Source organism: Bombyx mandarina, chromosome 18 (assembly GCF_030267445.1).
Source record: "Bombyx mandarina strain Sakado chromosome 18, ASM3026744v2".
Classification (NCBI taxonomy): Eukaryota; Metazoa; Arthropoda; class Insecta; order Lepidoptera; family Bombycidae; genus Bombyx; species Bombyx mandarina.
In genome coordinates, this window is record NC_143224.1 from 3,638,100 (window position 1) to 3,656,855 (window position 18,756).

The 18,756-nt window shown below is 35.1% G+C and overlaps 1 protein-coding gene and 1 long non-coding RNA gene across 2 annotated transcripts in view; both read right to left on the bottom strand.

Moving 5' to 3' along the window:
* Window positions 1-18,756, bottom strand: part of LOC149500941 (uncharacterized) — a 236,014-nt gene that overhangs the window by 88,706 nt on the left and 128,552 nt on the right. The gene's annotated exons all lie outside the window — the stretch shown is intronic.
* Ugt50B3 (UDP-glycosyltransferase family 50 member B3) overlaps window positions 1-18,756 on the bottom strand; it is a 59,572-nt gene that overhangs the window by 40,190 nt on the left and 626 nt on the right. Inside the window, exon 2 of the mRNA XM_028176155.2 lies at window positions 5,312-5,410. Coding sequence (XP_028031956.2) covers window positions 5,312-5,314 — 3 coding nt within the window. The 5' untranslated portion in view covers window positions 5,315-5,410. The remainder of the gene's footprint in view (window positions 1-5,311; window positions 5,411-18,756) is intronic.

Below are 18,756 nucleotides of genomic sequence, written 5' to 3' on the forward strand. Positions count from 1 at the left end.
CCTGCAGAAGGAAAGAAGAATTAGGAACACAAACCTAGTGCATACAGTAAACATTACATGAGTCGTCTATTATCAAAGCCGGCAATCTGACTTTTGGACAATGATTGGTAAATCAGAAAAACGAATTATTGACTTTGTATTCCATTGGCAGTCACAAAACTCTTCGGAACGACATCTTAGATAAATAACAGGTTAACTATTAACCTTTATTTAATGCAGGTTTTGAACCGTATTCTTTGAAGGAGACGATTATATTCAAATAAATCTGTATTGACATATCAATAAAAAAATTTTGTCCAAATGTACAGATTGCCGCCTTTGATAATAGACGACTCACATATAATAATATATTAGTGTATAAGATACAAAACAATACATATACACACACATATTATATATATGCACATACATTTTTTACATATTTCAAGTCAATAAACACTTATATATGTAAACTGTTTTAAAATGAATAATAATACATAATGTCCAATGATCGAAAGGTGTAGTTCCAATATGCAGATAAGACTTTCTTGTCGCAAGAATAGCAGTGGTAGGTATTCACCCTGTAATTTCTATAACCTCTGTCTAAAAACTACGCCAATAATATTTTAAAACAATAACGTATGTACTTTCAGCTTAATTTATCTTCGGTACTGAGCAGAAAATAAATAAAAATTGCTTTAGGAAATATTCATTAAAATCAAAACGAATTATTTTGCGAAGCATGTTCGCATCGAATTATGCAAGAAAAACCACTGAATACTATTTATTATACGTGTGTCATTTCTATCGTTTAATTAGCGCCTCATTTTGTTTTATTGTCCAAACACGAAATAAATTATCGGCCGTGACCTCGCTTGATAGTGAGAGTATAAAAATATGAACGCACTTTCGCTGATTGCTCAACATAATAATATCAAGGCATAGTGAGCCTTAATGTTCTAAAAATAACGACTAATCCCACAGAAAATTAACCGGACATTCCAATCACTAAATACAACGACTATTTGAAATTCATTTAGAATTGTAATAAAAATTGAGGAACTAATTTCGTAAGAACAGGAAGGATGATTTGCTTAATGAGTTCGTCGGTTTAGAATAGTGATGTTAAATACGCGATAGTATTAAGATGTTATTACTACATACTCGTATAAATGCGATTATTTAAAATCAGAAAATAATGTTTTGATTGTCGCGTTATGTCATGAGTATTCAAACTTGGAACGTTCAATCTTAAAGTTGTTCTTTTTTTTTTTACTCGGAGTAGTAAAGGCATTCTTTTTATTCAGTCGTTAACTTTCAAGCGACGTAACGCGGCTTTCAAAAAAATATTAGGCATTGAAACTAAAATAAATGTACATTTAGATGACAAGACAAAATTTTAATGTTTTATATAACTTCGTAATTGTAGGCCGAATGTGTCATTTTAGCAGGGCTTTTCACAAATTAAAAATTTTGTGAGTTATGTGACTTTATATTATGAGAATTTGCATTGTAAAGACACATAAATTTAATACAGATTAGGGTATCCTTTAAATACGAAAGCCAAATATAAAGCCTATTTTTTGTGAGTTAGCATTTTAAATCTAGCTTTTTTTATTGCTTAGATGAGTGGACGACTTCACAGCCCACCTGGTGTTAAGTGGTTACTGGAGCTAATAGACATTTACAATGTAAATGCGCCACCCACCTGGAGATATAAGTTCTAAGGTCTCACTATAGTTACAACGGCTGCCCCACCCTTCAAACCGAAACGCATTATTGCTTTACGGCAGAAATAGGCAGGGTGGTGGTACCTATCCGTGCGGACTCACAAGAGGTCCTACCACGAGTAATAAACTCACTCATTTAACTCAAAACATTATTGTAATTATGGTTTATTTGTAGCTTTAAATTGCACTAATTTCGATCAACATACGTAAACTTACTTTAGAAAAAAAATCGTTTAATTAAGAGGGTTGTAAAACAATATTTGAAATAATATGTACTTTAATTATAATATTATCAGATACTAGCTACCCTAAGGTACAGGTAGCAGAGCACTTTTCCCGCGCAAAAACAGCGGCGCAAACAATACTTGTAACAACTAAAATACAGACCTGAATTGTTTTGTTTACAAACAATGTTATTGTAGTTAATAGAATGAGAATACGTAAATAACATCCCAAAAATTCGCTTAATTTGATAATAAGTTTTTTCAAAAAAATTCTAGAAAATTTGTGGTTACTTTCTGTCTGTTATAAAAATAGATATTATGCAGTCGTGCTACGGCATAATAAATCTTTTTGGGAAGAAGAAAAATTTAGTTAGTTTAGTTCACATACAAGTACAGCTCCTAGCGGCTCTAATTTTTTCTGACATTTTTAACAGTTGCCACATTTCATATATTAACAGCAATTAACACAGTATAGTCCTAATGAATTATGTATTCAATCTAATAAATTACCCCTCCCATTGTTGAACACCGTTCAAAAATACTTTCGGTAATTTTTGAGCACTCGGCGTTCCAACAGACGCGAATGGGGAGCAATTAAATATATTCTCTAAGATATTATTGGATCGCATTACGGGCAATGTTTCCGACCCAATTAATTTGAAAAATATAAACTGATATTTTATTATGTTGACCGCTACTTCGATCTTTTTTTAATACATCCAAGACATTGCCCGTGTTCAATTCCCAGAGCCAATAGGCTTTTGATAAAGTCATTCGATGTTTGCACACAGCTCTTTCGTAGTACTAGTGGTCCCGCAGTAATCGAAATTCGACTATAATTAATTGAAATTATAAGTTAGAACATTATTCTGGTTCTATGGTCAAAGACCTATTATACTTCTGCAATCACAGATTTCATCAGAACAACACTATAGATAAATAATATTAAAGACAAACCATGTTAATCTATTCTCAATTTGACCACATACTTTAACAATAAATAAAAGAGTATATTATGTATATTCGTATGTGTGTCAAAAACATGGTAGTGTGTGTAATGTTTTTTTTATTGATTTAATGTATTTTTTATGCATAATTTAAAAAAAAATTAGCAATGTGCACTCCTTCTCGATATTCTCTATAAGTGTGGATTTCATAATCCTCCGTCCGCGCAATTTTCGTAAAAAGGGGTACATGCAAAGTTTTCCTTCACGTATTAATATATAGATGTAGAATGTTAGTTCCAATATCCATATCAACACATAGACGAAAATTCAATCTGCGCGGCTCCGTTGAATTTAGATCTGTATTCATTCGTTTATCTGTTTAACTATCCTGTATTAGTAAACAATAATAAAACTCTCCGAATTTGTCTTTAAAACATTTTTAATTAGATTAGCAAAACGTCAAATCCTGTGCTCTGTGGTATTTTTCGAGATGATACCGGCATCTCGTTTTTACCATCGCACCGCCCGCCACCGGAGTAGATTTCATCCACACTACCTGGAGCCACTGCGGTCATCCACAGTGCGTTTCCAGAGATCTTTTTTGCCACGTACCATCCGGCTATGAAATGAGCTCTCCTCCACGGTGTTTCCCGAGCGCTATGACATGTCCTTCTTCAAACAAGGCTTGTGGAGAGTATTAAGCGGTAGGCAGCGGCTTGGCTCTGCCCCTGGCATTGCTGAAATCCATGGGCGACGGTGACCACTCACCATCAGGGGGGCCGTATGCTCGTCTGCCTACAAGGGGAATAAATAAAAAAACCGTTTGTAAATGTGATCCCCAATTGATTTCTTTTAATGTAACAAACGTAAGAATTATACAGTCGTTTTTTTTTTTTAATTCGTAACGCACACGCTGCTTATGAAGCCGCTATAAACGTTGTAGATCACGCGATTTAAATTAACGTTTTTTTTTTTTCGTTATTAACCTAGATTTAACGAACAAAGATATCTTTCGACTGTTAAATCTTATACGGACATAAATTATGTCGTGAACGATATCAGATTTACAAACTACGCGAATTTACGTAACGCGGTTAATTCCTATGCCTTTTTTGTTGTCTTTGATTTTTTTTTTATATAATTTTTTTTTTTAGTTCAGGGATTCGTACCTCATACCACGTGTCTGTGCCTAGGGGGCACATGGAGTATGTGGGACTTGGCGGTCTCCAGATGTTGGGACTGCGGACCTAAGGATTTTTAGGCCCCTATTGCACTATTCTTTAGATCACCGCGCAACTTGGCGTTAGCAGCAGTGACTGGGCTCCATAGATACAACATTGCGTATACCACCAGCTACGTTTTGACGTCAGGTCAAAGTTTCCAATACCTTTTTTATCATAACACATTTATTATTGTAAATATATTATATTATTTTATTTATATACAGATTTATAAAAAGGCGGAAGAATTCGCTGGCCGTGGACTGCGCGGGATCGGTCATTGCGGCGAGCCATGTAGGCTGATGATGATGTTTATTTAAAAAAAAAACAATAAATGAATAATAAAAACCGTGCAAATTAGAAATGCCTTTACGAGCTCCTCACAGAGCGACGCGTGTCAACATTAAGTCTAAAACGTCTCACAAAAAACACTTCAGTTCACCCATAAGAGTTACTGAATGCATTTATATTGTTCTCTACTTATTGTTCTACGTTTTCAATTTAATGTCGCCAACGTGATTTCCGTGTAAGCATTGTAATAACGTTACGATCTGTGTACGCACTTAAGTATCTATTGTTGACCTACGATGTTTTTGTTTTAACGTTTCTTTTTTGCCTGTTTAACTGCCTGTAGGTAGCCGACTTAACCTAATAGGTGTATGGCACTAATAAAGAAAAAGAAAAAAAGCTGCCGGTAAGCTCTTGGAGCTATTCTGGCTTCAACATGGCTGGTAGCTCACGAGGCTCAGTCATGCAGACTTTGGTAACATCTACCCCAGCAAGACTATATTTAAAGTAATAATTTAAATAAATGAAGCCAGGAAAGTGTATATAAAACAAATTACATATTAGTCTCGTTGTTAAATATTAATTTATTTTTGGTAAAAGAATCTAAAATTGAATGAATTTACAAGGTAACATCTGCCCCCTCAAGACTATATTTAAAGTAACTAAAAATATTTTAATTCGCATAAATTATGTTCTGCTAATATCTTTTTTTTTTTTCATTATAAATAAGTGTCGAGCACGTTAACTTTATAGATAATTACATTTTACTTGCATTGTGAAATATTTATTGAACGTTGGCAAAAGTATCTAAAGCCGTGCGAATTATCAATTGAAATAATCGATTTTATTTTATTAGTTAGAATACTTTCGATAAGCACTCATTAGTCTATAAACTGGGTCATATTAAAAAAAAAAAAACTTACCATTTTTCTACGAAGTCTTCGAACACTACACTGTCACAGTATAAAACCACAGCACTGAACGTTCACTGCACTTCACCACGTACCTCGGAGTTATTGTATCTGCAAAAAGAAAAAAATATACAAATAAAAAATAAAACCGAGCCAGTGAAAGTGTTTCGGAGCAGTATGAATACAACGCAGCAAGTACATTTCAGATAGTGCACGACTTATTTTTGTTGCTAGAGACAAAATTGTACTTCTTTGCCTAATTGGATAATATGTATGTACTATGGGGCAGACCGAGAGCACAAAAAGCACAGAAAAAAAGCCTAAAAAAACTTTTCTTCGTTTCATTTTATTCTTATAGATGACAACAGGTGAGCTTGCCGATATTTTTGGCGGGAATTTTTGGAGGCGAACTTGTGTGAATTGTGTTAATGTCAAATAAATCTACTTTTTGAAGTGAAAACTTCTTTAGAATCGTTGTGATTTCAAACCGGATGCAACGGAAAAAACGACAGGTAAGAGACACAAATACAAAAATGTGTAGGATGAAGCCAGCAAAGAATGAGACAGAAATATACATACTATTTAATACAGCGCCATCTGTGAGATTTTTTAATACTAACGTGTGTATGAAAGCTCTTGTAGTGAATTTTAATTTAGGATTATACGTGAAATTAAAATATCAATTCACAGAGGGCGCTACCTTACAATTATTTACCAATGACAAAATTTTACATATACTTAGTCGAACTCGAACTTAGTCGAAGTCGTCGTGGCCTAAAGGATAAGACGTTCGGTGCATTCGTTGTTGCGATGCACCGGTGTTCGAATCTCGCAGGCGGGTACCAATTTTTCGAATGAAATACGTACTTAACAAATGTTCACGATTGACTTCCACGGTGAAGGAATAACATCGTGTAATAAAAATCAAACCCGCAAAATTATAATTTGCGTAATCACTGGTGGTAGGACCTATTGTGAGTCCGCACGGGTAGGTACCACCGCCCTGCCTATTTCTGCCGTGAAGCAGTAATGCGTTTCGGTTTGAAGGGTGGGGTAGCCGTTGTAACTATACTGAGACCTTAGAACTTATATCTCAAGGTGGGTGGCGCATTTACGTTGTAGATGTCTATGGGCTCCAGTAACCACTTAACACCAGGTGGGCTGTGAGCTCGTCCACCCATCTAAGCAATAAAAAAAAAATAAAAAAAAAACTTAAGACGTTTAGGATAATTGTATTTTAATTTTGGAAGGTTTCACTTCTACCACGTGTGAATTGCACACTTTTTTTTTATTGCTTAGATGGGTGGACGAGCTTACAGCCCACCTGGTGTTGAGTGGTTACTGGAGCCCATCTACAACGTAAATGCGCCACCCATCTTGAGATATAAGTTCTAAGATCTCAGTAAGGTACCTAACCGCACGGACTCACAAGAGGTCCTACCACCAGTAAAAAACTACTTCTTTTGCCGAGTATATTGATGCTACTGGTAATCATGAGCAACAGTAACTATTTACCTTCAAGTGGGTCGTATTACTGTCTGTCCGAAAAGAAACGAAAAAAAACTTCGTCTTATTTTATTTTTCGTTTAACAAGGTACCTAATAATAGAAAATTTGATAAACTCGAAGCTGGCAACACTAACATCGGAAGAAGCCGACTACCGTACTGAATATAGATAAAGACCAGCTTACGGTGGTTACAGCTCATGGAAGAAATAAGGCAAAAACCTGAATAGCGGTAATAACAGCTTCAAGATGACCTTGCTTATACTAAACGAGCTCTGAGCAACAACATTGAAACCGTTGGTCTACCAAGATATTCGTTTGGTGCAAAAATTCCCCAAATACCTTTCCCTATAGATATCATAATATTGTGAATAGTTGCCCCATTGAACACCCATTGAGTTCAAAGTCAGTCCAGACAAAGTGATCATTTGGCAGAGAGCGGAATTAGTGAAGTTATATGTCTTTTTTTCTTAATTTAATATTTATATTTATACAATATGGTGGTTTACCATCTCTGGAAGTGCACAAATGTGATAAAATGAAACAAAATCGGTGAGATTGCTTCTCGAGTCCTCCAAAGAAAGTCCACAGAAGTCTCGAAATAACCAATCTTTTATCGAGATTTCATTCATCTCGTCACGTTTCATTTAGCTTCATCCCAATTTAGTACAGTCTCAAAGAAATCAACTTCGTATCATTCTGCTCCATATAATTTTTTCATAAAACAGAATATAGATGTCTGGGTTTAACGGAAGATTTTTATAAACTCGACAGTGGCAACAGTTTCATCGCAAGAAGCCAATTATTATTGCCATTCTAAAAAAAGCAAAAGATTTTTTCACGGCAAAAAAAATTGTAGTATATCTGGATTAACAAAACGCCCTATATCAATAATTAATTAACGTTAATTTTCTTATATCGTTACACTTCAAATACCGACAACGCGAACCCGATGAGCGTACCTATGTATTGCAGTCTCAACTTGCTATCTTTCGGCGGTATTTAGTACAATACGACGGTTTTGCAGTTAGTAAACGATTAACGTTACGGTCTAATCAGCTTGGTTACGTAAAGCGTGTTGCAAGTTTCTTTGGTGGACTGGCCAAGAAAGTTTTCCACTATTTCAGTGAAGGGCTTATAATTTATTTTCAGTATTTTTTTTAAATGTTGTGAGCATTTTAAATGCAAGGAGAATCGATTTGAAGAAAAAACATCGATGTGTCTTGGGGTCATCGGGTCTTGTTGCAAATTTGCTCTAGGTAAAAGTTAGTAACACATTATGTGTAGTATCGTTGACTTTGGGAATAAAATGATCGTTGTATTTGAATCGATTGTTGCGACTGCTAATGTATTTCAAATCACGTCAATGCGTATTAAAATAAATTCTTTGTATATTACTAATTTATAGTTTAGTTAGTGCCTTCTTGACAGGCAACTTTGCGTTATGGTTTGTTGGGTGGAGCAATAATAGTTGATATTCTTCTCCTTTTTTCAGTATGAAAATCGGCCTCTTGCGATGCTATTCTTGCCAGTGTCAGGCTATTTAAAAACTTCTATGTATAAAAGTCTGAATAAGATGAAGGAGATTTATTTGTTTGTACGCTGCAAACACGCTGCATGAACTCGGACATGGAACAATACCTCTTATCATGGTGCATAGGGATTTGGAATGAGTTCTATTACCGGCTCTCTTTCTAACATCAACCCTTCTTGGGTAATATCTCCATATATCCACTACAACGTGCCATTCTTTCGAGGGTTTTTTTCGTTTTTTTTTTGTGTGGCTATTTTGATTCATACGTTTTTGGTTCCTTGGTATTTGTATGATTATTTACAATAAAGTTTTAATTTTTAAATATTAAACGATAAAATATAACTTTTTATCTCTTTTTGTGTATACAAAAAAGTGTTCCGTGTTTGTAACCGAAGAATTAAACAAAATTTAATTTTGCGGTAGGCAGCGGCTTGGCTCTGCCCCTGGCATTGCTGAAGTCCATGGGCGACGGTAACCACTCACCATCAGGTGGGCCGTATGCTCGTCTGCCTACAAGAGCAATAAAAAAAAATAAAAAAAATAAAAAATACAACGTTTCACACGACTTCCCTCCCCGCCTTTTTCGTCCTTAAGCATCTCCTTGGTAATCAACCTTTTTTTTTTCCTACGGCTTATTCTTCCATTTTTATTACCCATCTACTATCAAAAGTGTGTATTTAGCAAATGGAAAATGTAACATAATTACTAAAAGCCTTCAAGACAGAACTTTTTATTTGCAGCATGGGTTTTTTTTTAATTTCATGTTTTGTAAGTTTATATGTATTTAATAACTACTTGCCCCGATCGTTAATGAGTGAGAGTAAATTTTTGATAATACAAAATTTCGTGTCAAGAACAACGCTCTTGACCCTGTTTGACCATATTGAATATATACTGTGTCTTTATCATCATAAACCTTTTAAATAAGTACTATTAAGTCATTAATGAAGGCGAAATTGTTTGGTAATATCCAGCTTATGACGACAATCGTTTATTTTGACCATTAATAAAGTTTGCGATCCAAAGTGATAAGTTGATCAAAAGTTTTCGTAATCTGTGACAATCCGAGCGCATCCTTGACCTGAATATTACATTGTTTAGGTTTTCGCGACACGATTAATATTTGGCGGTGCGTACTCGAATTCTCAAAGGCTTAAAAACTTTGAGGCTTCACCAAATCTAATTATTTACTTTATTGATACACTAGCGACCCGCCCTCGCTTCGCTTCGGAAACATTAAAACACACATGAAACCAAAAAAAAAAATTAAAAAAAATTAAAAAACGTAGCCTATGTTCATCAGGGACAATGTCGGCTTCTAATGGAAAAAGAATTTTTCAAATCGGTCCAGTAGTTTCGGAGCCTATTCGAAACAAACAAACAAACAAATCTTTCCTCTTTATAATATTATTACTAGCGACCCGCCCTCGCTTCGCTTCGGAAACATTAAAACACACATGAAACAAAAAAAAAAATAATAATAAAAAAAAAACAAAAAAAAGTAGCCTATGTTCATCAGGGACAATGTCGGCTTCTAATGGAAAAAGAATTTTTCAAATCGGTCCAGTAGTTTCGGAGCCTATTCGAAACAAACAAACAAACAAATCTTTCCTCTTTATAATATTAGTATAGAAGTATAGATTTGTGGATCTTTCAAGTACTGATTGAAACGACACTACATAGTTCTAAGTAAATTGTCAGTTAATCGACACCGTCAAAGTGAATTTTCGATTACTCATGAACTAGAGAAACAATGGAAAATTGAAAGATCTTAATTTTTTTATTTTATTACTCGTAGATGGGTGGTTTTAAGTGATTATCTCTATCTATTAGTGAAAACTCATTCCTAATCCCTAAACGACGTGATAACAGTACAATGACATGCTGCGCTGAACCTAGACATTATGGAATAAGGGCAAGCACAAGAAGAAATGTTAAATGGTCATCGAACCCTACCTTGAGATTTAAATCATAAATCTATAAAGGCCGTTCTCTTGGTTTCAAGCAGAAACACGTGAATTAAAGAACATTGTTATATATATTATATTTTATATAATTTTTCCTGTGATATTTTTAACCAGTACTAGATATAGGTGATACTAAAACAATAAATAAATTATGTATATTGTAATTGTGCGGAAGTGCAAAAAATTTGTATCTTATAATCATGCATATTTATTTAAGGATATTTTTTTACTACCTATGCTGATAGCCTTGAGAAGCTATTTCAGCTTCTCCTTGAAGTGTAGGTGAGCTCACGGGGCTCAAACCGGAGTGTTGCTAACTCTGGCCCTAGCAAGAGCAGTGATTCGCAGAATCTACCACCGGATCGGAAACGCGACCCACTGAGAAGATCCGGCGAGAAACTCAGTGGGCTGTGTCTATGGGTTAATTTACTCGTCGAGCCCTTCGTCGCATGCGACGAGTTCGGCGAGGACGGTGACCGGACAAGGCTCTTAACATTTTAAAGTATCAAAAGTTAAAAAACAAATCCGACGTCCATTAAATCTGTCAACCGTTGAAACAAAGTGAAACAAATGCAAAATAAATCCTAGCTTCAGACGAATCGTTTAATTAAAAACTTTTTCTTTGTACTGATAAATCCATTTCCCCTTTGCCTTCGCTTTAAGATTAGACAACGATAATTATTCAATCTGCGGATTGGACTGAATTAATTAACAATTGAATTCAACGTTTGTTTAATAGGAAAATAATTTTGTGAACCATTAAAATTAATTGGTATATTAGAAGTAACGCTATGCTATGACTAAACGATACTATTTTCGGCGGACATTGTGCATTCTTTTTTAAACTTTCAACAATTTTAATTGTAAATTGTGCGTACCTACACACAATAGACCGCTGCACGATTTTCGCTTTTCCACAATAAAGAAATTACGAAACGCACACAAATCTCGTGCAAAACAATAACGTTATTGTGTAAAACTTAGGCAATTGATTTAATTGAATAGTCTCTCTCTATTTGGTTTTTGCTAGATGCAGATATACTTAAAACTATTTTTACAATTTCATATAGCGTTTTTTTTGTTGTCCTGACGACAAACGTCGCGTCAGCCTTCCGTGGCACGAAAACTGTAAAAAATTAAAAACGTCGGAAGTCATATAATCAGAATAAAATAAAACACATTAAAACACCGTAAAAACAGATTTCAAACAACAAATAAATCAAATAAATAGATTTTGGCAATTGATCTTGGAAAAAATTTGTGTATTAAAAAAAAATGGCTCCGTATATTGGACCTTCCAAAACTTTACAATGAATTGAATGAATGAACCAGACACTGTTAAAAAGATTCAAGAGCAGTGTTATTTGCATGTGTGCGTTTATTCGATGTTCTCAGATACAATTCAGACACGGTATTTCCCTCCTCCTTCCCACGGAGGATTTTAAGCTATTGCATAGCTTCTATCGCGGACCTTGAGCGCGGCGACTGAATCAAGAAATTCCGTAACGAAAATAACCTGACACCCCCACTACGCCTTCTATGTAGCGTTCAACACATTCACACGTTGCGCTGGTGTAGTGTTTGTGAATAAGCGCGCGGCGTGACGTCGCACTGCATGAGCATCATGAAAAGTCTGCCCATCTCTCTCTCACGTGGTCTAGCTTATGAGTGTGAAGGGGACAGTTTAGGTTTTGCTTTTGTTAATGTTTATAAATATAGTGTGGTCTTATTTTTATTATTGTTTTAATATTAAATTATTATTGTCTAATTGTAATTACATAAGTTAATAAAAAATGCTTTGCTTTACCGCTTTACCGCGGCAATCCCCGAGTGCCACTTTTTTTTTTCGGTTCGTACAAATCGATAAATCGCAATCACTGGCCCCAGGGTTCAGCTTGAAACACGCAACAGTGTTAGGATATGGTTTTACGTGCAACGCATGAATAGGTACTGAAACAAATGGACTGGAGTACCTGCACCTACGTACTTCACGGCTTGTTGAAGTAAAGGTACAATGCAAACAAGGCACACGGAAGATAGGCTCGACTTTGAGATGTTGATTTCCAGAAAATCGGCTATTTGCAGGTCGATGTAATGAATTTTTTACATAATTATATAATGGACAGAGAAAGGCGTAGGTCTTTACTACACGTACATTCATATAAGCTAATATATAAAGGCCACAATATTTATAAAACTGATTAAAATATAATCTCGTTCATGGTTTTGCATAGAACAGCTGTATATTATATTATTTTAACCGTAAAAATATTTAACGCGTACTTTGTCTTTTTTTTCCTAATTACGCGCACGGGTCGACGACCTCACATGCTCAGTCTGAGAGAGTTTGCTAACACTAGTCCTAGCAAGAGCATTGCTTCGCAGTATCTGCCACTAGATCGGAATCGCGACCCACTGAGAAGGTCCGGCCAGAAACTGTGGGCTGTGTCTATGGGTTAGTTTGCTTGTTGAACTCTTCCTCGTGATCAACGATTTCCACGACGACAATGACCGGTGCTTGAAAGGCCTAGAAGCATGAACCTTGAACATACAGGACTTTTGTATATACCCCAAAAAGTATTGTTCTACAAACTAAAACGCTAAACATAATCTATATATTAATACGTGAATCAAAAACTTTATAGCCCTTTTTACGAAAATTGTGGGGACGCAGGAATATGAAATTTCCGACACTTATAGAGAATATAGAGAAGGAGTACAGAATGCTAATTTTTTTTTATTGTGCATTAAAAATACATTAAATCAATAAAAACAAAATTACACACACTACCATCTATTTGACACACACACATATATATACTCTTTATTTACTGTCGAGCTTTTGTTATTGCTTATAGTATGTGGTCAATTTGAGAATAGATTAATATTGTTTATCTTTAATATGATTTATCTATAGTGTAGTCTTGGCAAAATACGTGATTATCGAAGTATAAATAGTCTTTGACAATAATAATGTTCAGACTTATAATTTCAATTAATTATAGTCGAATTTCGACTAATGCGGGACCACTAGTATTTGTAATTGGCTCTTCCGTTGCGCCAAACTCTGAAGACGTTTAATATGACTTTCTCAATTCACAAGTGAACGTATACTATCAAGTTTGTTCTACGCGAAACGTAATTCGAGTTATTAGTATGTAGTAATTTAAAATATTACGAGACCGGACATTAAAATATTAAGATTAAGCCAAGAAACACCAGAAAGCGCTTAAAAAAAATACGATTGGCATTTATTACGTAACATGGTTTCAATATTATGTAGTAGGACAATTGACACTTCGTACTGACGTAATCGATCGTGTCAGTGTGTCAGTGGCAAAGTTTTTTTTTTTTTAAACTTTACCACAGAATATAAAACTACGCTATTCTTATTGCCTGCACCTATAATTTTTAATTAAAAACTACAAACTATTTTCTTCGATAAAAAAAACGCAATGCATTCATTTCGAAACGAATTAATAATGTATATTAAATGTAGTTTTATTTATAAAGCGTACTTTAAAGTCTGGCCTCAATTTAAGTATTTTTATTGCCATAGCGGGAGCCCACGCACCCTTGCTCCGCCATAAAAAGATAATCTGCATGAATAACAATTAAGAAATAATAGTCAAATGTCGGTTCATTCATTTTTTTTTAATTGAGACATTTCGAAATTCCGGTTCGATCTTATTAAAGATTTCGTAGTATCCTTTACACTCAAAACGTAACGATAATCGATATTGCAACTAGCGTAAACTTAATAAAATCGATATTCGTTCACACCTTACAGACAAAAGATATTCATAACCAGCTTTCAGAATCACTATACAAGATTACTTATTACAATGTACGTCACAACGTCAATTGGAATAGCAAGGCAGCATCTGTTGTAAGGTTATAGAAATAAATACTACGTAGTATATTTAATGTTGTTTACTTAGAAAACCCGTCTCGTTCGTAACGTAAGAGCTTATGAAGCAACCATAGCCAGTTCTGCATTTCCTATCGTTCTGGGGTAGTGGAACAGCTACGTAATTCTGTGGAACTTTACCGAGTCTTTCGTCATGAATTTACGAGGAAACTAACACATTAAGCCTTCAAAGCCAATAAAAATGGCTTAGTTTTTAATGACCGCTTTGGTGATGACGCTCTTTGAAAGATGTTGCTTGTAAGATGTGCAACGCCTGTTTGGAAAGGTACACGTATCGAAATATTGTTTATATTGTAGCAGGGGTTTTGTTGTGTGTGTTTTATTGCTGTGAATTTCGTTCAACCTTTTTACCAGTTTTTTTTTGTTTTTAACTAATTGCCGATGAGTTTAAATGTTGTTTTAGTTGGTCGCAACGACAGACGGCCCGCATGGTTGGAAGAAACGGTAGACATCGGCTTGGCTCTGCCTCTGGCATTGCTGAAGTCCATGGGCGACGGTAACCACTCATCATCAAGTGGGCCGTGTGCTCGTCTGTCTACAAGGGTAATAAAAAAGGGGCTACTGTGGCGCATGGACGCAGGCCATATCCGGGAGACTCCTATTCTACCACTCGCCGATGTCGGTAAGCATGGCTGTTTTTAAACTATCGTTAAAATGAGTTCGTTTCTGAGCCAGATCTGGACAAATGCACTATAACAATGTAGACCAGACGACTCCTCCATCTCATAATGAATGGAGGTCTTTTGGAATTGCAAAACGGTATTGAGTATTTGAATGAAAATTGTGAAAAAAAAACAATCCTTATTATACAAGTATGCTCTGGATAGCAGGTGAGTTCATTGACCTACCAGAGCCGATAGACAACGCAATGTTGCCACTCACCTCGAGATATAAGATCGGGTTTCAATGTTTCAACAACTGCCCTACATACCTACATGCGTCACGATTGAACGCCTATCTGTTTCCCGGCACAGAAGGATAAAAATCAAAAATAACATCCCGATACCCCAACCGCCCGAGTTCAAAATTCGAAACTAGCGTAAATGTCATAAAAATGCAATGCATTATTAAAAACCTGCAAAGCATCTCCATCGTAATTTAAGACTATAATAATTATAGCTATAAAGATTATAATAATAATAATAAGTAAGACTCTAATTTAAGAATATAAAGTATAGGGAACCGCGCCCAACCTCAAAACTACGTACAGAGTCACGTGGAAAAACTTTTACTCTAAAATTAATACTAGATAAAACCAACCGAATCCAAGCAACCAATCATTTTACTCTTTTCGCAACAAAAAAAAACTTATACGTTGCTTTCGCATGTCCACTAACACAAATGTAGATTATCATATCTATAACAGTAACAATAGCGTTTTATGATAACGTTATGCTGGTCCTTCGAACCGGATTGTTCACTTTCAAGAACGCCAGCTAGGGCTAATGACTTTGTTATATAACTTTAATGGCGATTAGGTAATTATAGCAGTAGAGATGATTGAACGCTACAAGTTATGTTATAATTATAATATCTTGTATATTCGTTGGCGCCATGTACCGTAGGTAAATACTTTCAATTGATACTATAAGAAATTTCGAAGAATGTTTTAACGTTTTAATAATTTGAATGTTTTTCATCTTCTACTGTTTGTTCTTAAGTTTACATTAACTGGACTAGATTTAGGCGTAAAAAAATTGTAATTAAGATACAATAAAATCTTGCTGACCTCCGAGATCAAGAGTTTGCTTGTATCGCTCTCTGGTTAGTTAACTACCAGTCGATTTCTAGATTCGTTAGTATGTAAAGCTACTGACTAGCAGACTCGCTGTCTTATTTATCATAAGCCTTGTTCAGGTCACGTTATGATTTTTTTTTATTGCTTATATGGGTGGACGAGCTCACAGCCCACCTGGTCTTAAGTGCTTACTTACGCGTGGACTCACAAGAGGTCCTACCACCAGTAATTACGCAAATAATTTTGCGGGTTTCATTTTTATTACACGATGTTATTCCTTCACCGTGGAAATCAATCATGAACATTTGTTGAGTACGTATTTCATAAGAAAAATTGGTGCCCGCCTGAGATTCGAACACCGGCGCATCGATCAACACTAATGCACCGGACATCGAATAGGCCACGAAGACTTAAAAAAAAAACATATGACCATAAAAAAACCTATCTTATCTTTTCGTGAAGTTCGAAATCGAATTAAATATATGAGACGAAACAACGCTACGCTGCAACTATTTGTAAACGAATTGATAATAAAAACATCCCTTGAGGTGTCAGCACTAACTATCTTCAGAGTCAAACCACAGCGATTACGAACCACAAAAACAGAAGCATTTGTTTTTTTTTTAAATACCACATTCAAAGACAAACGAAAAAGAAATAGTATCTTAGCTCTTTATTCGTAAACTTTTATTTAAATACTAGCTGACCCGGCAGACTTCGTAGTGCCTCAATCGATAAATAAAAGACCTAAACTTTTGTATAAAATAAACTTAATACAAACAAAAGGAATACAAATGAAAAACAAAATTGTTATTTTTATTTAATTCCGAACAATTTCATATTTATCTACCTTTTAAACCTTCTCTGGACTTCCACAAATAGCTCAAGACCAAAATTAGCCAAATCGGTCCAGCCGTTCTCGAGTTTTAGCGAGACTAACGAACAGCAATTCATTTTTATATATATAGATTCTTAATAAAAGTTTATTGGCATCCGGCTCAACTGCAGCAGTAAAAAATCTAATTTCGTAATAAAAGCCATTTTGTTTGCCGGAAACGTGCGGATAGGCCCATGAAATCTAATACTAGCCCAGAAAAACACATCGCGAACACCTACACTCATCTTGTAATTTGATATCGAAGAATCCAAGACTGTCTTGAAATAGGATAACCTTGACCCTGAAAGATCTTTTGCTTGTTATTCGTGAAACTCATTCGTAACTACCTGTTTTTTTTAAATATTCTTTTGGGAAATTGGTCCTCTCCCTATACCTGAGATTTGAACTTACAGATAGCCGTCGTTAAGCCATCAATATTCTATCAGAATATGTAAAGAGAACATAAACTAATAGACAATCTTAATCTTCTATCCGTGCCCGTAACATACTTAGTGTACTCCTCCAAAAAAGCTGGACCTGTTTTAATAAAAAAAAATGTGTGTTCATGTGAAGTCGATAATAGCTTATATTCACAATTCGGTCCACTATCTATCTACATATATACATATATAAATGAATTGCTGTTCGTTAGTCTCGCTAAAACTTGGAACTGGACCAATTTGGCTTATTTTGGTCTTGAATTATTTGTGGAAGTCCAGAGAAGGTTTAAAAGGTAGATAATAATGAAAATGCTCGGAATTAAATAAAAATAACAATTTTGTTTTCCCCTTGATGTCCCCCGTCGGACGATAAAGTGTAGGTCTTTTGTTTATCCATTAAGGCACTACGAAGTCTGCCGGCTCAGCTAGTTTTTTTAATATATATACATTTGTTTTTAAGTTTGAATTTTTTAGATTGAAGACACGACAATGTCTGCCGGGTCCGCTAGTAGGAAGATAAAACTACAGCTGTTTGTTTTACGCGCTATTGTTGAAATAGCGCCTAAATCAACGTTTCTCTTTCGAAACTAATTCTATGCCTTAATAAATCAATTTAATTTCCTTAACGAATTCAGAACAAAATTAATCAAGGTATTATTAGAAACTTGAATTTCTTAAATTATTAGCGTTTTGAAACAAACGATTCACGTTTTTCACGGTTTTGCAATAAATACTTCACGGTAACTTAACTTTTAGATTTCTAGATTTACGTTTAGGCAATAGTACAGTAATTAAGGCACGCTATTCACTTTTAAACTGTTAAATGATTAAGCATTAGAAATGAAAAAACAATGAGAACGTTGACAAATTTAATTTGTCTAAATAATATAGAATATCTATAAACTTTCTGGGTTTTTTTTAAATATTTCGTATATAGATTGTAGATTTAATACTAAATAAGTACGGTAATTCAACGTCAACGAAAAGAGTAGATTTGACAGTGAAAGAAGATTTGAAGTTTCAGGGGTAAACTGCCCTCCTTGACCGGTCAATATCTGCGCCGAAACAGTCTCATTTTTAGGCTTAAGAGTAGAATAATCGTTATCCCGATACGATTGAGGCTCTAATTGACCCAATGGCAGCGATGTCAATGGGCTTTGAGTACATCTGTTTAGATAATGAGCCAATTGAAGGAATTCATTAACTTATATATTTTAATGTTACGTTTCGAACAATATTTCCTGTATATATATCATACTAGCCGTACTCGTCCGCTTCACTGGGCATTTAAAATTAACATTATTATTTCTCACCCCCAGAAAAATTATCATCATTAACGCCCCCGCAACTGGTGTAGGGAGTCCAACACTCATATAAATGCCGTCTGGTGTAGTGGTAAGTGACATGGTCACTACACAAGGGGGTCGCGGGTTCGAATCCCGCGCCAAGGGAAGATATTTGTATG